General features: G+C 41.1%; 2 protein-coding genes and 1 long non-coding RNA gene across 3 annotated transcripts in view; 1 reads left to right on the top strand and 2 right to left on the bottom strand.

The window, feature by feature from the left end:
- The window catches only part of LOC134662078 (uncharacterized), a 49,891-nt gene that overhangs the window by 451 nt on the left and 30,034 nt on the right, over positions 1–19,406 (bottom strand). The gene's annotated exons all lie outside the window — the stretch shown is intronic.
- LOC134662000 (eukaryotic translation initiation factor 4B) lies at positions 330–19,161 on the bottom strand. The gene is made up of 14 exons (XM_063518237.1): positions 19,093–19,161; positions 18,464–18,577; positions 16,634–16,827; positions 14,890–14,997; positions 14,387–14,475; positions 12,804–12,997; positions 11,716–11,839; positions 11,150–11,251; positions 9,742–9,815; positions 7,812–7,980; positions 5,974–6,058; positions 5,853–5,892; positions 4,800–5,311; positions 330–1,311 (listed from the first exon to the last, which is right to left on the bottom strand). The coding sequence occupies exons 1-14, from the start codon at positions 19,103–19,105 to the stop codon at positions 1,249–1,251; spliced, it is 1,881 nt and encodes a 626-aa protein (XP_063374307.1). The 5' UTR covers positions 19,106–19,161; the 3' UTR covers positions 330–1,248.
- On the top strand, positions 1,851–3,969 carry LOC134662039 (uncharacterized). The gene is made up of 2 exons (XM_063518305.1): positions 1,851–2,844; positions 3,808–3,969. Coding segments are annotated over exons 1-2 (819 nt in total). The 5' UTR covers positions 1,851–2,027; the 3' UTR covers positions 3,810–3,969.

Here is a 19,406-nt window from a genome sequence, read left to right as displayed (position 1 = left end):
AATATTTTGTTCATACAAAGGGGGTCGCGTCATGAAAAAGATTGAAAAACACTGGCCTGTAACTTGAGATAAGTTATGCCGGCTGTATTGCCTTACAGCTGGTATATGGAATTTATATGAAACATTACAGTGACGTTACGGTCAACTCATCTACTATTTATATTTCTATCCGATTGAAGGACTTGTGCTTAAAAATAACTGATATCTATGTTTTTCTAATCATTATCTGGTGCTTTATTTCATGCAGTGAAATAATTTGTACAGAGTACAGCCAATTTACCCTATTTCTAGGAGGAACCTGATCTACGTACATTGAAAAGGAAAGACACTTATTTGGTTGTAAAAAGAGTTATTTTATTTATAATTCACAATTGGAACAAAGTATATGAAATAAACCTGAGAAATTAATACATATTAAACAATTTTCACGTCGTTGGACTTGAGTTTACCAATAAAAATATCCTTGTGACAAGGTCCTAAACGTCTGTAGGTACACTGAATTTCCACATTGACTAAACTCAATGGGGCAGGCCACACAACAGAAAAATGCATACTTGCAAGTAATTGTTGCACTACCATGGCAATTGATTATGGAATCATAACTGTTTGTAAAGATAAATAATACAATTAATATTTTAATAATCTAAATCGACTACATATTTAACATAAAGGAATATTCTAAAATAATGAAATAAGAATCCCTTGGTGGCAATCACAATGTATTGCGTCGCAGTACTCAAAAAAAGCTTTGATATTTCAACAAAGTAAATGAAATTACAAAACAATATTCACAAAATATCGGAGAGCAGCACCTGTATCAAATCGTAAAAACAAAACCTGTCGCTAAACTTCGCGGGAAGGCTCGCCGTTGCCTTTGCGACCGTACGCTTACTATTACGTAGCAAACCCATAGAAAATTTTACATCAAATCAGTACATGGTCACAAATTGAGCCCCAGCCCTCACTGCGGCCTCCTTTACAAGGAAAGCAACGTCGGAGCCCCTAATATGTACAATGAGTACCCACAACCGGAATGGAGACAAGCCGACTACATATTACAGAAGTAGAAGTCACAGCCTTCTAGGGGCCAGTGAGAGCTGGGGCCGGGCTCGGAGCAGCGGGAGCATGTAGCAACCCTCCAGACGTATATTCCACACCGCACTGTAGTCCTGTTACACGGCGCGACTGAGTCTCAGTGGCGCAAGTCTTTACACTTGATCAATTTACACTTTACACGACAACCGCGCGCTACTCGGACGCTCCGTCGTCCGCGTCCTCCAGGAAGCTAAATTTATTCGACGCTACAAAGTTCTGTAACAATAGAGAAATGGTATTGTAATAAGTTTTTTTCTACTCTTCTACTTGTGGTAACTAAACGCTGTCTGCTCCGGTCCCCCCTCTCTTGGGATATAGACATTGTACTAGTAAGATGTGCTCTCATCATTTATTACAATAAATAATAGTAAACTGTTCGAGTATTGGTATTAATTAATTACCGGATACAAACAAACCCATTAGAGCATCAGACATTACACTGGCGACGAGAAGGTTACGGATCGACGTGAAACTGTACGTATTTTTAACATCTCGCAATTAGAGGTTATCATCATTCAAAACGTCACCACGGAGCAGTTGACAGTAAATGTGAAGGAAACCGGTCGGTAAAGCAGAGCAATCAGAACATACATTCTAGCAATATCAAAACGCAAACGTCAAACGACACTATACGTCATATGTCACAACTCTGTCGGTAAAACAGACAATACAGACATGGCAATGGCAACCATCTTGCTTGCTACTGTTACTACGCACAACTGAAGGTGATAATCAACAAGTTTAGTGACATAATGTCCCTCGAAGAATTTAAATTAAAAATTGCAAGTGGTCAAACGTCGTGGATTCAGGAGTTACCAAAAGATACATTATCACAACTCATAATACAGTTAGAATTACCGACAGGCCCAAATCCAAGTATCGACGATTTGCGGAAAGTGCTTCGGGACCACGTTAAAACAAAAAAAAAAAAAATGACACACCAGTCAACGCTCCCTATTACTAGCTTAGAAAATTTCAGTGGTGGAAATTGGAGAAGTTATGAGGAGCAACTCAATTGTTACATGTTATTGCATGATATCTCGGAAGACAAAAAGGTTCCGCTCTTAATAACGAAATTAACAAGTAACGTGTATGACACATTGTCAGGGTTATGTGCCCCAGATATACCAATTAAAAGTACATATGAGGATCTATGTAAAAAACTGCAAGAATTTTATCACCCCAAAATAAATCTAGCAGTGCACAGAGCGAGATTCATGGACAGGAAACAAGAAGAAGGAGAAACGATAAAAGAATACCTGTTAGCTGTTCGCAAACTGGCTAAAGACTGCGATTTCAAGGATGTAGATGAACATTTAAAAGAAAGACTGTTGAATGGCGTTCACAACGAGACAATCAGATATGAAGTATTGAAGATGGCCGATGCGACTCTGGCAAAGTTAACAGCAGTGGCGGAGACAGCAGAGATGGCTTTTAAACTATCGGCCAAGCCAGTTGATGTGTTCAAGCTCTCAACGGATCGTGGGAAAGTGAGTCTACAGCCTCAAAAAAAGCGGCAACAACAACAACAACAGTCAAAGTGCCTGTGTTGCGGCAAGACAGGACATTGGAAGGATCAGTGCACCTTGCGCTTTAAGTACTGTTCGGAATGTGGCAGGAAGGGACACATATTTAGGCTATGCCCCCTAAAGAAACCAAGCCTGAAAACTGTGGTTTGCTCCGAAGAAAAAGAAGATGTTTGTGAAACTAATGAACTAGATGACATGTATCAGACGCTTAATTTGGGGTGTAAGTTATTTAAGAAAATACCATCTATGTTTTTAAAGCTAAAAATTGAAGGGATTCCATTTGAGTTTGAAGTGGACTCGGGTTCAGATATAACTACAATGAACAAAAGTGACAGAAATAAATTTTTCCCACAAATCAACATAGAAAACTCTAAAATGACTATGATCAATTTTGACCAGTCCATTTCAAAGCCAATTGGATTATTAAAAAATTTGAATGTGACATTTAATGAATCAAAATTTGAGGATATGACACTCATAGTTGTAGAAGATGGGTTACCAAGGGTTATAGGAAAAGATTGGTTAAAAAAATTACATTTATGGCCGTTTAAACTACAACAAAATATTAATGTATGTACTAATGTTCCAACTAAACAGGCCTATCTAGATAAAATAAAAAAAGAGTTCCCTATTGTATTCGAACCGGGCTGGGGTAATTTTAAGAAGGCAAATATAACTCTAAAATTAAAACCAAATACCAAGCCAAAATTTTTGCCAGCTAGAAATGTGCCATTTGCGTTAAAATCCAAGGTCGAAACAGAAATAAATAGGCTGTTAACAAATGGTCGCATTGCTCCAATCGAGTTTAGCGACTGGGGTACACCAGTTGTACCAGTTATGAAGGGTGATGGCTCAGTGCGCCTCTGTGGGGACTACAAAGTAACTTTGAACCCTAACCTAGAAATAGACCATTTTCCACTCCCGACAATAAATGACATACTGTCAAATTTCGAAGGAAATAGTTGTTTTTGTGAGCTGGATTTGAAAGAAGCTTACCTTCAAGCACCACTTGATCCAGATTCACAAGAACTAACTACAATAGTGACTGAAAAGGGCATATATAAGTATTTATATCTGCCCTATGGAGTCAGTACGGGGCCGGGATCTTTTCAGCGCCTAATTGTTCAGTTGTTGTCGGGACTGGAAGGTGTGAAGGTTTATATAGATAATGTTTTCATTGCAGGAAAAACAATAGAAGAAGTAAATTCAAGATTAAAATCTGTATTGCAACGCTTCACAGAGGCAGAGTTGAAATTAAAAATATCAAAGTGCAAGTTTTTTGAAGAACAACTAACAGTATTTGGATATCATGTATCAGGTGAAGGGATCAGCGTAATTAAAGAAAATATTGAGCCCTTATTACTCTTCTACTATTATCAACAATTAAAAACAAAGTTCATCTTAAATGTTTTTTATTTTTATTTTGACGTATCCAGCGCTTATAAATTAATTTTGCATTTTATTTACTACTATCACATTAGAAGTCGAGGTTAGGCAAGGCATGTTTTGCAATTTCAAGACTGACAAAAATGCTTGATGAGCAATGTGTCAGAAATGCATACTTTGCTTACTTTCAGTCAATTGTAACGTACGGAATTGATATGTGGGGACAAGCTGCGGACAGACAAAGGGTGTTTATAATGCAAAAGAGGGTAATTAGGAGTATGGCTGGGGTACCCTGGGACACCCCTGCCCGTAGCCTATTTCGGAAGTTAAGGATCATGACTGTTCCAGGTCTGTACATATTTGAAGTGGCAAAGGTAGTTCGAAAAACTCTTAATGAATTTAGAGCACGTGGTCCTAACTTCCGAAATGGAAATAATCTCCTCCCTAACCGGCACAGACTAAAAAAGTTTGAACAATGTGTGTGGTACATAGGTCCTAGAATTTATAATCGTTTGCCAAATAATTTGAAGTCAGCAGAATTATCAGACAATATGTTTATTAGAAAGCTAAAGGAATATTTAATAGATAAGGCGTTCTACTCATTCGATGAATTTATGAATCCATACAATGTTATATGTGATTATTGAAATGAGATACTTATTATTGTTAATATAAAATTAAGATGTAAATATGTATAATAAAATTGACATGTAACTTACGTTATGAATAAAGAAATTGAAATTGAATTGAAATTGATGAGGAAAGTTGAAGAATAGGATGAGTACTCACAGGTTTCTCGTGCTCCTTCATCTTGGGCAGCTTCGGGTCGGGAGTGAGGTTGCGGCCGTTGCGGTCGTCGGCGCCGCGCTCGCGGGACGGCTCGCGCTCGGCGGGCCGCGGGTCGCGGTCCCGCGAGTCGGCGTCCCGCGAGTCCCGCGGGTAGTCCCGCGCGTCGCGCGACTCTCGGTGCTCGCGGTCCCGGGATGCCGGCCGGCGGTCCCGGGAGGGCGGGCGGCGCTCGCGGTCCTCTCGAGAGTAGTCGCGTCGTTCTCTGTCGTCTCTGGAGTAGTCGCGTCTGTCGCGATCGTCTTTGGAGTAGTCGCGCCTGTCTCTGTCGTCCTTGGGGTCGCGCCTGTCTTTGTCGTCCTTGGGGTCGCGCCTGTCTCGGTCGTCCTTCGAGTAGTCGCGCCGGTCGCGGTTGCCCGAGTAGTCGCGCCGGTCGCGGTCGTCTCTGTTGTCGCGCCGATCGTTGTCGTCCCTGTCGCGTCGGTCTCTGTTGTAGCTGTCTCTGCCGCGGTCGTCTGCCAAAATAATATAAATCAATTGGTTGAGATCAGGGATGTTGCGGATGCCGATTTTTTGACATCCGCGGATGCGGATTTTTAAAGGCTCACATCCGCGGATGCGGATGTCAAGATAGGTACATAAAAAACGTCAAATATTACATTTTAGTAATTTTTATTTCAAAAAACCGGCCAAGTGCGAGTCGGACTCGCGTTCCAAGGGTTCCGTACATTAAGTCCGACTCACGCTTGACTGCTAATTTCTAATAGGTTTATTGGCTAATGACTAAATTACCTAGCAGTCTAGCACTTACGCCAATGCTAAGACGTTCCTGTACCGACCTGTTCCACATCCGCATTAAATCCGCATCGATTTTATGCGGATGCGGATGTTGAAAATAATGCGGAAGTTCCGCGGTTGCGGATGCGCATATTCGCAACATCCCTGGTTGAGATGGTAACTAATTGCTTGTAACTTCTGGATATTCATTTATGTTGATAATAATTGATACTGAAGGAAGGAGATGGATACCAGGAACAGAAAATACACAATACATACCACGTCTAGCGCCACCACGACGTTCCCCGGAATGGTCATTCTGAAAAGAAAAAACAAGTATGTTTTTTATGAATTCAAAACTAACTCACAATACAAATATCGATGTAAGTATTAAACCTACCCTGCGCCCCCAACGTTCCTTCTCATCAGTTCCCTTTCGTGCCTCCTCTTCTTGTTTACGAAGACGTTCTTCTATTTCCCTTTCCCTAGAAGAAAAAGTTTATAAAATTACATTTTGCGCTATAAAGTAAAGCTTGAAACCGATAAAATCATAACGGCAATATGTCGGTTTAAAGCGATCGATCCGTACATCGATAGCCACGGAATGATGTCTAGGTGACCCTTTTATTATAGCACAGAGAAGTAAATATCCCAACTTTAAAAACATCTTTAATTTTTAAAGTAGCTTCATGTGCATATCGTCAGGTGACCAGGAAAAGTAACTAAGTACCACCACAAGTTCATAGCCATAGTAAACCATATTAGTACGAAAAGGTTGATTTTAGTTTAAATATTTTATAGTAATTAGTGACTTTTGCTTGTCATGTGACGATATTATCAGAATTTATAATAAGAGCATGGATTTATTGCGCAGGGCCGACTGGGCCGAGGGCGTAGTGATGAGACAAAGGGGCGCGTGTTTTTCTGGTCACAGATGAGTAATTGCAATATGTGGTATTATTTCGTCACATGAATTTTAAGTCACGGTCTCGAGCTCGAGCACAACGACCTCAAACACCAAAGCAGTGTCATCCGATAAATCGGTGGTATAATATGGCATCACACACTGTTTAACAGTAAGTTAATATAGTTGAATGCTACATCATAAAAACACCTGGGAGATATACTTATAAATACACAAATATACAAGAATTGCTCGTTTAAAGGTATAAGATAATATGTGACGTTATTTATGAAAAGGGACCTTATTGTAGATGGCGCTTACGCCATTATTAACGATGCTCCGATATAAATACAATGCCGCGCGACGCTGTGCGGCGTAAGCGCCATCGACAATAAGGGCCCTTTTCATAGATAATGCCCCATATAAATATATCCTCCTAAGGCCCAACAAAAAATTGAGTATATAGTCAGTACGGCCCGTAGTCCTACCAGTAGTACTATTGTTTTATACTCATTCAGACCCAAGTACTTAGAAGACTTTTTTTAATGTTATTGTATTTTATACAGCACCTACTACAGCACTTTGTTTTTTTTTTGCGAATTTGTTAAAGGGCTCACAGACAAAACAAAACAGTCCTTTAGAAGTTCGTAATTTAAAAGCGCGTAATTTAAAAACAAAATGATGGGTTTTCTATTAAGTCCTACTGGTAGGACCGTGGTTCGCTATGACTACACAATTGTTGAAGGAGCTGGGTCTGAATAACAAAGTTAATAAGTACTATGGGTAGGACCTTGGGCCTTAAGCTTTGGATTCCTTCGAAAACGGTGCCGTCATATAGCGGCCGCAAAAGACGGCCGTCTTTACGGTGGCGACATGTGGAAAGTACCACGGCGTCATAACACAACGTCATCCACCAAGGTAAAGCGGCAAATTTGAAAAATGTAGGCGTGATGGGATAACGTCCCATAGAAAATTTGAATTTCGCGCCTTTTCCTACTGACAAGATTTGCTTGACCATCTATAATTTACTTGGAGGATGAAATATCATCAGAAGAGGAAAATAATCGTAGTACGGAATCATTTATTCAAATTTCGTGTCATTTATTCAAAATGGCGTCACCGCTATCTAATAAAACGTTCACGAAACTATCGACAAGGTCAATACGGCCGTCATCTTACGTTACGTTATAACGTCGTCTAGGAAACCGCGCCATCTTGTTTACATAGACAACGTTCTAGTGCTGTCATTCAACGCTATATAGCGGCCGTAATATGACGGCACCGTTTTCGGAGGAATCCAAAGCTTTAGGAGGGGAGACGCGGGCGGTACTGACTTGGCGGCGGTGTCGACGGGCTTGGCGGCGCCGAACACCTTCTCTGCGGAGACGGGCTTGGGCGGCGGCTTGTCGCGCTCGTCCGCGGCGGCGGCGGCGGCGGCCGGCGAGGCGGCGCGCGGCACGGTGCGCGGCAGCAGGTTCAGCTTCGGCCGCTCGCGGGGCTTGTCTGCACACACACACATTGTCACAGAATAAACAATACACTCCTTTTTAGGGTTCCGTACCCAAAGGGTAAAAACGGGACCCTATTACTAAGACTCCGCTGTCCGTCCGTCTGTCACCAGGCTGTATCTCACGAACCGTGATAGCTAGACAGTTGAAATTTTCACAGATGATGTATTTCTGTTGCCGCTATAACAACAAATACTAAAAACAGAATAAAATAAAGATTTAAGTGGGGCTCCCATACAACAAACGTGATTTTTGACCGAAGTTAAGCAACGTCGGGCGGGGTCAGTACTTGGATGGGTGACCGTTTTTTTGCTTGTTTTATTCTATTTTTTGTTGATGGTGCGGAACCCTCTGTGCGCGAGTCCGACTCGCACTTGGCCGGTTTTTTGGGGCAGTCGTGTAATAATAGTACTAAGTACAGAAGACTCACTAACAAACCGCGTCTGTTACGATCAGCACAGATATGGCCGCTAGGTGGCGACAGCGCCACGCGCGGCTTATGGCTAGCCACCAAAATTGGTGTGGAACGGATGTACTTTTAGCTACCTGTAGCAAAGCGACGAAATCGCGGAGTGAGACACGCCTGACATTGTTTACATTTTAAATCCCTTCTAGTAAAAATAACATTTTGTCTACAATCAAAGAGTATCTAGTCTAGACTGTAGAAGTATAAAGTATAGCTGGTCAAGCAAATCTTGTCAGTAAAAAAAGGCGCGAAATTCAAATTTTCTATGGGACGATATCCCTTCGCGCCTACATTTTTCAAATTTGCCGCCTTTTTCTACTGACAAGATCTGCTTGACCAAGTATATAAGAAAAACCGGCGCCTGGATTTGTGGCAATTGAATTGGCGGTCAAAGTCAAACTACCGCGTAATGTATGGAGCTGTACAGCGACGTGTACTTCAACTATCGAATTCGAAAACTAACGTTTCCTACCTACAAACTAAAGCTTTGGATTCCTCCGAAAACGGTGCCGTCATATGACGGCCGTCATATAGCGGCCGCAAAAGACGGCCGTCTTTACGGTGGCGACATGTGGAAAGTACCACGGCGTCATAACACACCGTCATCCACCAAGGTCAAAGCGGCAAATTTGAAAAATGTAGGCGCGATGGGATAACGTCCCATAGAACATTTGAATTTCGCGCCTTTTCCTACTGACAAGATTTGCTTGATCATCTATAATTTACTTGGAGGATGAAATATCATCAGAAAGGGAAAATAATCGTAGTACGGAATCATTTATTCAAATCTCGTGTCATTTATTCAAAATGGCGTCACCGCTATCTAATAAAACGTTCACGAAACTATCGACACCGTCATGACGGCCGTCATCTTACGTTACGTTGACAATCAACGTAACGTAACGCCGTCTAGGAAACCGCGCCATCTTGTTTACATAGACAACGTTCTAGTGACGTCAGTCAACGCTATATAGCGGCCGTAATATGACGGCACCGTTTTCGGAGGAATCCAAAGCTTAAGTACAAAATTATCCTATTTTAATTTGAATCTTCGTGTACAGTTAATTGGGATGAATTTAGTTTGTTTGAGGAAACCACTGAAACGGAGAGTGCATTGTAATGTACATTGGACCTGTTAAGATCGGTTTAAAGACATTTATTTCTCAAAATTTCCTTGGTACACCATTAATAAATCTTTGCTCGAACTAATATGATTAAATAATAACACTGATAACGTAATAATAATTAAAAATATATAAATAAAATTCTATTGGATATAACAAAACTTACCATCTCTGGGTGGCGGTGGGTCGCGATCCCTGTCACCAAAACCTCGGCCTCCAAATCCTCTACCTTCGCGGTTCCTAAAATTAGCATTAAAAGATTTAACTGCTATTACAAAAAAATATACCAAGAACATGTAATAAAACCGGACCGTTTTTTTTAGCCTTTGGGTACGGAACCCTAAAAAGTAATAAGTAGGAATCATTGATTTACTGGTTATGTGCTTGGTATTTGACACATTTGATGTATATTCAAGGCTATAAAATAGCAGTGTTGTTTCGCCGTTATAAAGTACCTAATTAAGTTTAGAAATGGAAGCAGGAGGCAGTGCAGGTAATGATAGCCATGTGTTTATTCGCCTGTATTAACTTAAGTAACTATTTTAGCTTAGAATCCAGAATAAAATAAATTTGAGTAGTATGTTGGTGTAAAGCGACCAGTTCGCGCATAATTAGGCACGAATCGGTGTCTAGGTAACCCGTTTCATATAGCACACAGAAGATAAAGTGACGACAATCAAGATATTCTAATTTTGGCTGTCGCTTCATGTGCATAAGACGTGTAATGATACTGATAATTGTAGCAATTACCAATGAAACAAATGCTTAATTGGAGCAAATGCAGATTCATAAGCAAGGCTCGGAAAAACGCCCGTCATTTTGAAAACATCACCCTGTTCCGTACAACACAGACTTCTTTATACCAATGTCAACGATTAAATATGCCCCAATGACATTCGGAGACCGTAAACGAACATTTTCCTCTCGTAAATGGATCCTAAATTATGATTTGTTTTCAAAATGACTGCCGTTTCTCCGAACCTCGTAATCACAAGGTTGCAAGCGACCAAACTAAACTAGCATTTGGTTTGGGTTGTCACTTATTGGCCTGCGGAGCTCTCATGTATGGGTTATTCCCACTAGTTACCACCAAGTTGTTACCAGTGGTAACTACTGGGAATATTTTTCCCACCTTTTACCACTGGTAACTACTGGGAAAAATAATTCCCAGTAGTTACCAGCAAAATTTTGTTAAGAGTTAAATACTAATAAAAACAGTATAAATAGTATAGTATAAATATTGTGTGATTTTGAATTACCTAATAAAATCACTTGAGAAATAATTTGAATGGATTATTACATTTATCCTTACATATATTATAGTTTTTGTACTAGTACCGGTTAAACTGTTTCCGTGTTAATTTTGGTCACTTTTAAGGCAGTTTACTAAAACACTAATCGACTTATAATTATTTATTAAATCACTAAACCGAGTTGGTGGTAACTACTGGGAATAATTTTTCCCAGTAGTTACCAGTGGTAAAAGGTGGGAAAAAAATTCCCAGTAGTTACCACTGGTAACAACTTGGTGGTAACTAGTGGGAATAACCCTCATGTATCATGTTGGTACGTACCCGAAGCCCTGGCCGTCCCGCTCGGCGGTGCGGAACCCGTCGCGGCCGCCGTAGCCGCCGCGCTCGCGCTCGCCGTCGCGCCCGAACCCGCGCTCGCGGCCGCTGCACGACCAACACACATTAGCTTCCTACCCTACATCACTAGTATACTGGATTAAAGTCGATTCATCTGGGGCCGTACATAAGATGACAATATTGGATAGGCGTTTTCTATAAATAATTGATACTCGGCTAGGTCTCCTCATCATCTATTAATTGACCATTTGTATAGTTAAAGCGTACACCCTAATCTTGAAATTTCATGTTCAATAGTTTTGCTTTCGACGTTAATTCTGGTCAATTGACGAGTAATTGAAACAAATCGTGTCCATCCAGAACGGAACGTGAGCACGAAGCGCTCTGTAGGTCAGATTTTTACCAGTTTTCAGCTGTGACAGGTGCGGCATAGCACTTCATGGCAGCCGTTAGCCATTTTTTAATTTAGTCGATTTCCTTAAGAACAGTATAATTGAAAGCAGAGCAGACGGCACTAGACATGTAGACAGGTAGTCGTGTTGTGTAGGTACCGGTCGTCGCCGTAGCGGTCGCGGTCGCGGCCGAAGGAGTCGCGGCCGCCGTAGGGCGCTCGCGCCGGCTCGGGCGCCGGCCGCTCGCCGTCGCGCCACGCGCCCGGCCGCATGTCGGCCGTCGCTGCAAGAGCAACACACAATCCTAAATTAAGACCTCTCTTTTACCTATACCTAGTTTACACCTAGTGTCAGTTTTAAGCGAAAGACTTTTGGAGCTGTCCGAAGAGTAGTCTGAATTGAGTTACGGCCGTGCCGCGTCACAGATTGTACTTCTCGGGGCCGCGGGTCGCTTCCAACGCGCCTTGGGGCCTCGCCTCGGCCGCCCGCTCGGGGGCCCCGCGCGCGGCGTGTCTGGGGTCCCGCCGTCGCTGTGGGCGACGCGCCCGGCTAGAGGGTCCGAATCCTTACGCTAGCGGTTTGCAAACATTCCAAAGAGAAGGCTCTTGATCGTTAAGCGTATGTCCTCTCCGAACAGTATTTTATCTCTAAGGGTACATACAAGTAAATAGCTAGTGTAGATGAACTCTTGGCTGGTGATAAAACACACCTGACCTTTACTCAGACCTTCCCGGGACGATTGGGAGTAACTTAAATTATCAATTTTGCTACCAAAAGATGACCTCCCAAGCTTCGGTAATAAGAAACCTGTCGATAGTGGTTGAAGAACAGTGGTTAATAATTTAGTTACAAAAATAAAAGAGGCTAAATGGTGTGCTTCCTGATAATTAATGTACTCAGCGTGTACGTCCCATGTGTGACATTAGAGCCCGCTCCATAACACTATTTGCCTATCATCATTGCGACGGCATTATTCGTACTTAATAGATCGCATTACTAGGCATACTAGGAACACTTTAATATTCTATTCAGAGGCGTGATAGACAGAATTCTCTAGAACAAATTTTTTATACAAGTGGAATATAAATACATACTTGACGATTGAATTGAAAAGGAAAGAATGATGATCCTTTCCTTTTAGAACTAAAAATCTGTAGCCATGATCACTAACGCCTGTCGAAATATGCTCGCTCCAATCAAAGAAACTGAATTTGACAAAAAATTTAAAGATAATGTTTAGTACTGACATTCCTCCCGATCGCGGTCTCGATCTCGGTCGCGGGTGATGTCTCGGTCGCGCGTGATGTCGCGGTCGCGCGTGATGTCGCGGTCGCGGGTGATGTCGCGGTCGCGGGTCATCTCGCGCGGCCGCGCCGTGGGCTCGGGCGCCGCGCGCGGCCCCGAGCGCCAGTCGCCCATCGTGCGCTCCGGGTCGTAGTCTCTGTAACAAACGATACATTGCTTACATCACTACTTCTTTACCTTTCACTGATAATGGACCACTCGTAAAAGAATGACCTGGGACCACCAACTTGGAGGATACAACTAAACGGAGTAGCCATTAACAGGCTTTCCCCTCTGTCGAAAATAGGCGGCCAACGGTCATACACAATGTATGGACTGACGTTTATCTGACATGGCTATTTTTACGTTACGCATACATTTGACGTTCCCCTCCCCCGCAAAAATCGGCAGACTGTTTTCTACAGAAAATTACAGACATGGCGTCTCCGTTTGATTATATCCTCCAAGACCACCAACGATTAGGATTCCGTAAAAACACATCCAAATTTCATTTCAGAGAAAGCCTGTCTTCGTTTCAGAGAAGCTAGAAGTAGCTTCTTCCAAAACGGAGTCAGGGTATTGGCTTCAAGCGTATCCCTCCAGTAACAACTCCCTATGATTGGCTGTCGGGCCCTTGTCGGCGTGGGCGTGCCGTCCGTTTTGAAGCTCCCCGGTCTTGTGCGCAACGACGGAAAGAGGCCCAACGGAATGACCCTTTCCCTGGCGGATGGGACGGCCGCTCATTTGTGTGGATGTGTGGTTGCCTCACTTCATCGAGGCCCGGCGGAGCGGCGGCGGCAGCTTGAGCTCTAAAGCGCCGCAAATATGCTGGTCTATCAAGCAAACACATATGTGCGGCGTGGAAACTTTGGGACCCTGGGCTATAACTGCGAAAATCGAAGTTTTCAAATTGCGGGCATCTTCCTCTGTCACTCTAATTACGGATTCATTGGAGTAAAAGAGAAAGATCCCCGCAATTTGCGAATTTAACTATATACAAATGACAGTAACACAATGGTTGCATAACCTGTCCTGAATACATAAACCAGTCAATATCAAGCCTGAGAGCATTCGTAATCGAGCTTCTAATGTAGGTCACATTCCTCTGTTCTCATGTCACATGCATATAAACGTGACTTATTGGATGCGTTTAACATTGCACAATACAGTTATCTCACATTCTTTTACCACATTGAAACCGTTGAATAAATTATGTAAAATTTGGGAACAGTTGTTTGTCAAAATCGGAGGGGAGTCCCATTTTTCTTAATTCTATGCAAATGGTCGTAATAGCCGGTTTAAACTCTCGCGCGAGCCACGAGACGAGCCGCGCCACGAGACGCGAGTGTAAGCGGTGGGCTCGCGGCTCGTCTCGTGGCTCGCAAGCTCGTCGAGCTAATATAATTTAAACACTAACGGCACGGCATAAGGTTTATAACCGAATGACAAGCCGAACGCGAGTGTAAGCGGTGGACTCGCGTCTCGTGGCGCGGCTCGCGCCTCGTCTCGTGGCTCGCGCGAGTTTAAACCGGCTATAAAGTTTTACCTGTCCCGGTCGGAGCGGCCCCCTCGGCCCATGCGCCGGTCATTGTTCTCGGTCGACACCTCTATCCTAATCCGCCGGCCGCCGACACTCTGATAAACAAAATTATTGTTATTCACAATGATTTCGCACAATTTATCTGTAGAGTACGCAAAGAGAAAGCAATCTTAGACAATAAATGCAGATTGATAAAGAACACAATTTAATTAAATGTAGATAATAAACAAATGCATATAAATATTACTAATTATTTATTCCACTAAGTTAAAACTAAAAAAAACCCCTAGCTACATAAATCTGATCCACATTCAAAAAAACAAGTTAGTCAACATTTTACATTGAAACTAGGTCAGGTCAAGCTGGGCCAACTGCCGCTTCATCAGATATTTTATGTAAACCCAGATTACTGGAGTAGATGCATTGGAAAGCTGCCAGGAAATTGAATATGCAGCTTTTTTTCAGAACAACCCACATATTTCCCCTGCATACATATGAAATATACTTACAAGATCGGGCAGGTTCATGGCATCGATAAGGCTCTCTCGGTCTTCAAAGTCAACATATCCAAATCCTTTGAGGCGGTCACCTTCTCGTGGCAGCCTCAAGTTAATGATCTGTAGAAAATCGAGGTAATTAATAATGGTACAATAATTATTTTCTTTTATTTATAACACCAAATATTCATACAAAATGTTGATAAATCTACATTATTTTATAATATTTTTCAGCAAAGTAGAATAGTCTGAAAAGTATCAGATTGCATGCTTCAAATTTAATTTTTGCAAATATAATAGGACTTCATTTAAATTGCATTTAAGAGGCCGGTATCGATTTTAGTCGCAAAAATGTAAAATTGATAGATTTAGTAGATGAAATTGTACACCTTTTTGTTACGTAACAGAAATAACAAGTACTGGTATCTATTAGCACGTCTTCTTATCTTGCACTTTTACAGATCATTTTTTTTGAAAAGAGACTCAATACTTAAATTAGTAATGATTTTTTTTCTGATGGACGTTTAGGTAAACGCGCGTAATGCACTTATTTTGTCGATCTTATTTGTAAATTTCGTAAAGATTGGACTGCTAAAAATGGTAATTTTGTATTACATATATCTTGTACTCCACTTTTAATAGACTACACTTTTGTTATATGATATTGAACAAGAGTAAATGAAAGTTAGACGAAATCAATTATCACTAGAAATTACTTCAAAACAAGTGACAATTATTCATGAAAATGACTTAATTTCAACGTAATTTTGATACTTAAACAATCTACAACATTTCCTAAAACTGTTCTTATACATCATTTTGTATAATTTACCACTACTTATCATTTGATGAATTTTTAAAAACTGGCCCTTCTCGTCATATATTGCCGATGACGCACGCTCGGGACCTCATTATTAAAAGGCAAGATGAGAAGACGTGCTAATAGAAACCAATACGTGTTATTTAGATATTACGTAACAATTTCAACGACTAAATCTATCAATGAGATGTACAAATCATAAAGCCACCACATCTTTATGGATAATTTAAAATAGGTGTAAGTGATAAAAAGTTAAAATTTTCATAGATTTTCAATTTCAATTTCTTTATTGTCAGTTATATTATGTTGATTTTGATGTAGGTAGTGAACAATTATTGCACTTCCATGTATATTAACTAGAGATGCCACGAATATTCGGCAACTATTCGGTATTCGGCCTATTCGGCCACTTTACCGAATATTCGGTATTCGGCTGAATGTTGCCTACTATTCAGCCGAATACCGAATATCTGTTGCACATAAATGCGAAGACCCTTTATTGAGCATTTGTTGATTAAAAAACATTTTATTTTTATCATGAGTGTTTTATTTGACTCTATTCGTTAATGCTGTTCAACAAAAATATATCTTAGCTAATAACGTCATCTAACGTTGAGCTTTTTTTAGCGATCAGTTTTCATAATAATTGTGACTCAAAATGTTGCATGTCATGCCGAATATTCGGTCGCCGAATATTCGGTATTCGGCCGAGAGAAGGGCCGAATATTCGGTATTCGGCCAAAACCACTATTCGGGGCATCTTTAATATTAACACATTCAGTGCCAGCGACTCGCTAGTGGAGTTCACTGTTCGTAGGCGCTTTTCGCTACTTATTCCCGTGTTTTTCATTTCACGAGTTTTTCCCGTGTTATCGGCTACGCTCGTAGCGCGTAGCTCGCGCTGGCACCGATTGTGTTAAAGGGAAACCGTATTACCTTGAGTCCCTCAAAGAGGTCCGAAATGGCGCTCTCGTCCACATCGTAGGGCAGGTTGGAGATGTGCGCGATGAAGGGCGGACGGCGCGGGATTGAGTCGTCGTCGACGGCCAGCCCGCCGCGCGCCGCGCGCGACGCCGAGGGCAGCACCACCGGCGCGCGCGACCGCGACGCGTACCCGTAGCTCTCCGTAGCTGCCACAACAGAAACCAGGGATCGGATACCGGTATTTTTTGTATGGGGACGGAAACGGTATTTTTTCGTTCTTTGCTAATTACTTCATTTCTAATTGGGCAATCTAATAATACGAAGTCGTAACCTAAAAACACAACCGAGTCCTACATTTCGAGTTAAAATAATTCGAAAAATATGCTTATTTCTAAGTTTTTGCAAAAAACCGGTTCCGATCCCTGACAGAAACAATGTTTCTAATGTTTCCTTGGAAACTTCTTCTTCTTTCTTAAATACGAACTAACAATGTTTTTTTTAGCATTTGTTGGTTACTAATAATTTTATTAGGGCAGAAGACATTCATAAGGTCGCAGGTGCAAGCTGGATGGAGTCAGCCAAAGACCGAGTAAAATGGCATGGGTTGGAGGAGGCTTTTACCCAAACGGGGTCCATATAAAACTATCATTCATGTCAAATAATATAATACATAAAACTGTTAAAAATTTATGGAATAAATAAAGCTTTAATAAATAATAAATAAATAATTTTATTTTAACATGGGATGCATTTTATTGACTCTGATTACATTCCCTAGTTATGGGCAACTAAAATTTTATCTTAGCTAACGTTGTGCTTTGTTGGCGAATAGTTTTCATAATAAATGTGATCCAAAATATACAAATGTTATGCAGCATATTCGGTGCTTCGGCCGAGAGAAGGGGCGAATATACGGTAGGCCAAACCCACTATTCGGGGCATGTCTAGACTACTCTCGCTACTTAAATGTACTAAATATACGGTTTAAGAACTTTATACTCAATAAAAATTAGCTTACTTGAGAATACAAAAAATATTGGACTTTTTTACTGTAACTAAAAGTGCAAAAATCATGCTAGAATATTGAGTATAACCGGTTATGACATGGTTATAGGTTTGTATAGTAATTGGAGAGATGTACATTTTAAATTTCACTGAATTGACTTGTTTCTTGTTAGTAGTTGAAGTCCGGAAGCAGGTAATGTGTAGGTAATTTCCGGTGTATAAGTTCAGTAAATTTTCCTGTTGGTACAACAAAAAGAAATAGACATCGAAAATAACAGCAATTTGTTTGTAAAATTGTATTACCTATTTGTTTATGTTAAACTCACTTCTACCTGATATACAGATAAGGAATAACTAAAGCAATGATCTAATTCTTGGAAAATTTTACATATTTATCAGTGTTATTAGTGAAGTTGTTGCAAATGGACCCTCAGCAGTATTTAGGGAGCTGGCCAATGAAAGACTAGTCTGAATTGAGTTGTGGCAAAAGCCATCTCGTAGATTGTGCTCAAACTGCTGGTCATGGGGGTTTCCAACAGCAGCATGTTTGTGCCTCCACCCAGCCCCACAGGTTGAGCTTCCCTGGCTAGACATGGCACCGTGATTTCTGGTTCCCCCTCCTTCTCTGTGAGAGAAGCACCCGGCTAGAATGTGTATAAAACACAAAAGACCTTTCCTCAGACCTTCCCGGGACAAAGAGAGTGACTAGCACTCGTATGTGTGTCCCAAGTACGAGATTAACATTGGCCGGCCATTGCCCTCTGCACATCATCATTGGGTCACATATTTGAATTTTTATAAGGCGTTAGTCAAACGAAATATAACGAATATACTTACGTTCATCATCTACAGAGTCCGCCCAGTTGTTTGTGGTCGGAATAGTAGTCGGTTCCGCAAGAATATCTGTGATGTTCACGGGGATCCATTTCGCCTTCTTTGATTTCTTGTTGCCTGCAAGACATTACGTAAAACTGAATTAATTTCGGTGAAAGCGTATTATATGATATGGAATAAGAATGAAGCGTGAGTGGATGGCATTGTTTCGATGACGCATAGCAAACGAACGACCTACTACGACCGAATCTGAAAAGCGGTTATCCGTGGAGAACAGGCACGTATCCAAAGGACAATCGCCACTTGCCGCACAGATGTTTGAGTACACTGATCAAAGTTTTATTTATAGTTTTAATTTATCAGGTTAAAACGAATCTACATAATGCTGAAATTTAAGTAATTTATATTCTGCACAAAAAGTTAAGAATGTGGCCACGCGGTAAATCCAAACGTCCGCAGAGGTGAAATGATGACACGTTAGCATTAATAATTGAGACTTAATACATACTTAAAGGTTAAATAATATTAACATGTGTTGGGAGAAACTAAAAATATACGAAAATATCAAAATTAACAAAGAAAACAAGTTAAAATTGGGGTTTTTTTCATGTGAAAAAATTTGAGCAACTAACCTGTAGCGGCCATATTATAAGGCTAGGGCAAATGTTACCAGTGATCTAAAAACTGTCGAAATTCAAATGCTGCCATATTAAAGATGCGTTCAGATGACCAAAAAAATAAAAAAAGGGTCTTATAGACTCCCAGACTCAGAAAAACCGTCCAAAAATAGAGAGTTCGTAAAGATACGTAGAAGTGAGATGGAGATATCTTCAACGTGGAGATCGAAATAGGCGGGTCAATGTACGAAATTATTCGAGCTTAGCGTCCTCACCAAATAATATAATACGTCCTCACTTAAAATTCAGAAAGGTGCGGAAAGAGAAGA

Source organism: Cydia amplana, chromosome 2 (genome assembly GCF_948474715.1).
Source record: "Cydia amplana chromosome 2, ilCydAmpl1.1, whole genome shotgun sequence".
Taxonomy (NCBI): Eukaryota; Metazoa; Arthropoda; class Insecta; order Lepidoptera; family Tortricidae; genus Cydia; species Cydia amplana.
The sequence above is the reverse complement of the archived record's forward strand: the minus strand, read 5'-3'. Positions and strand labels throughout refer to the sequence as shown.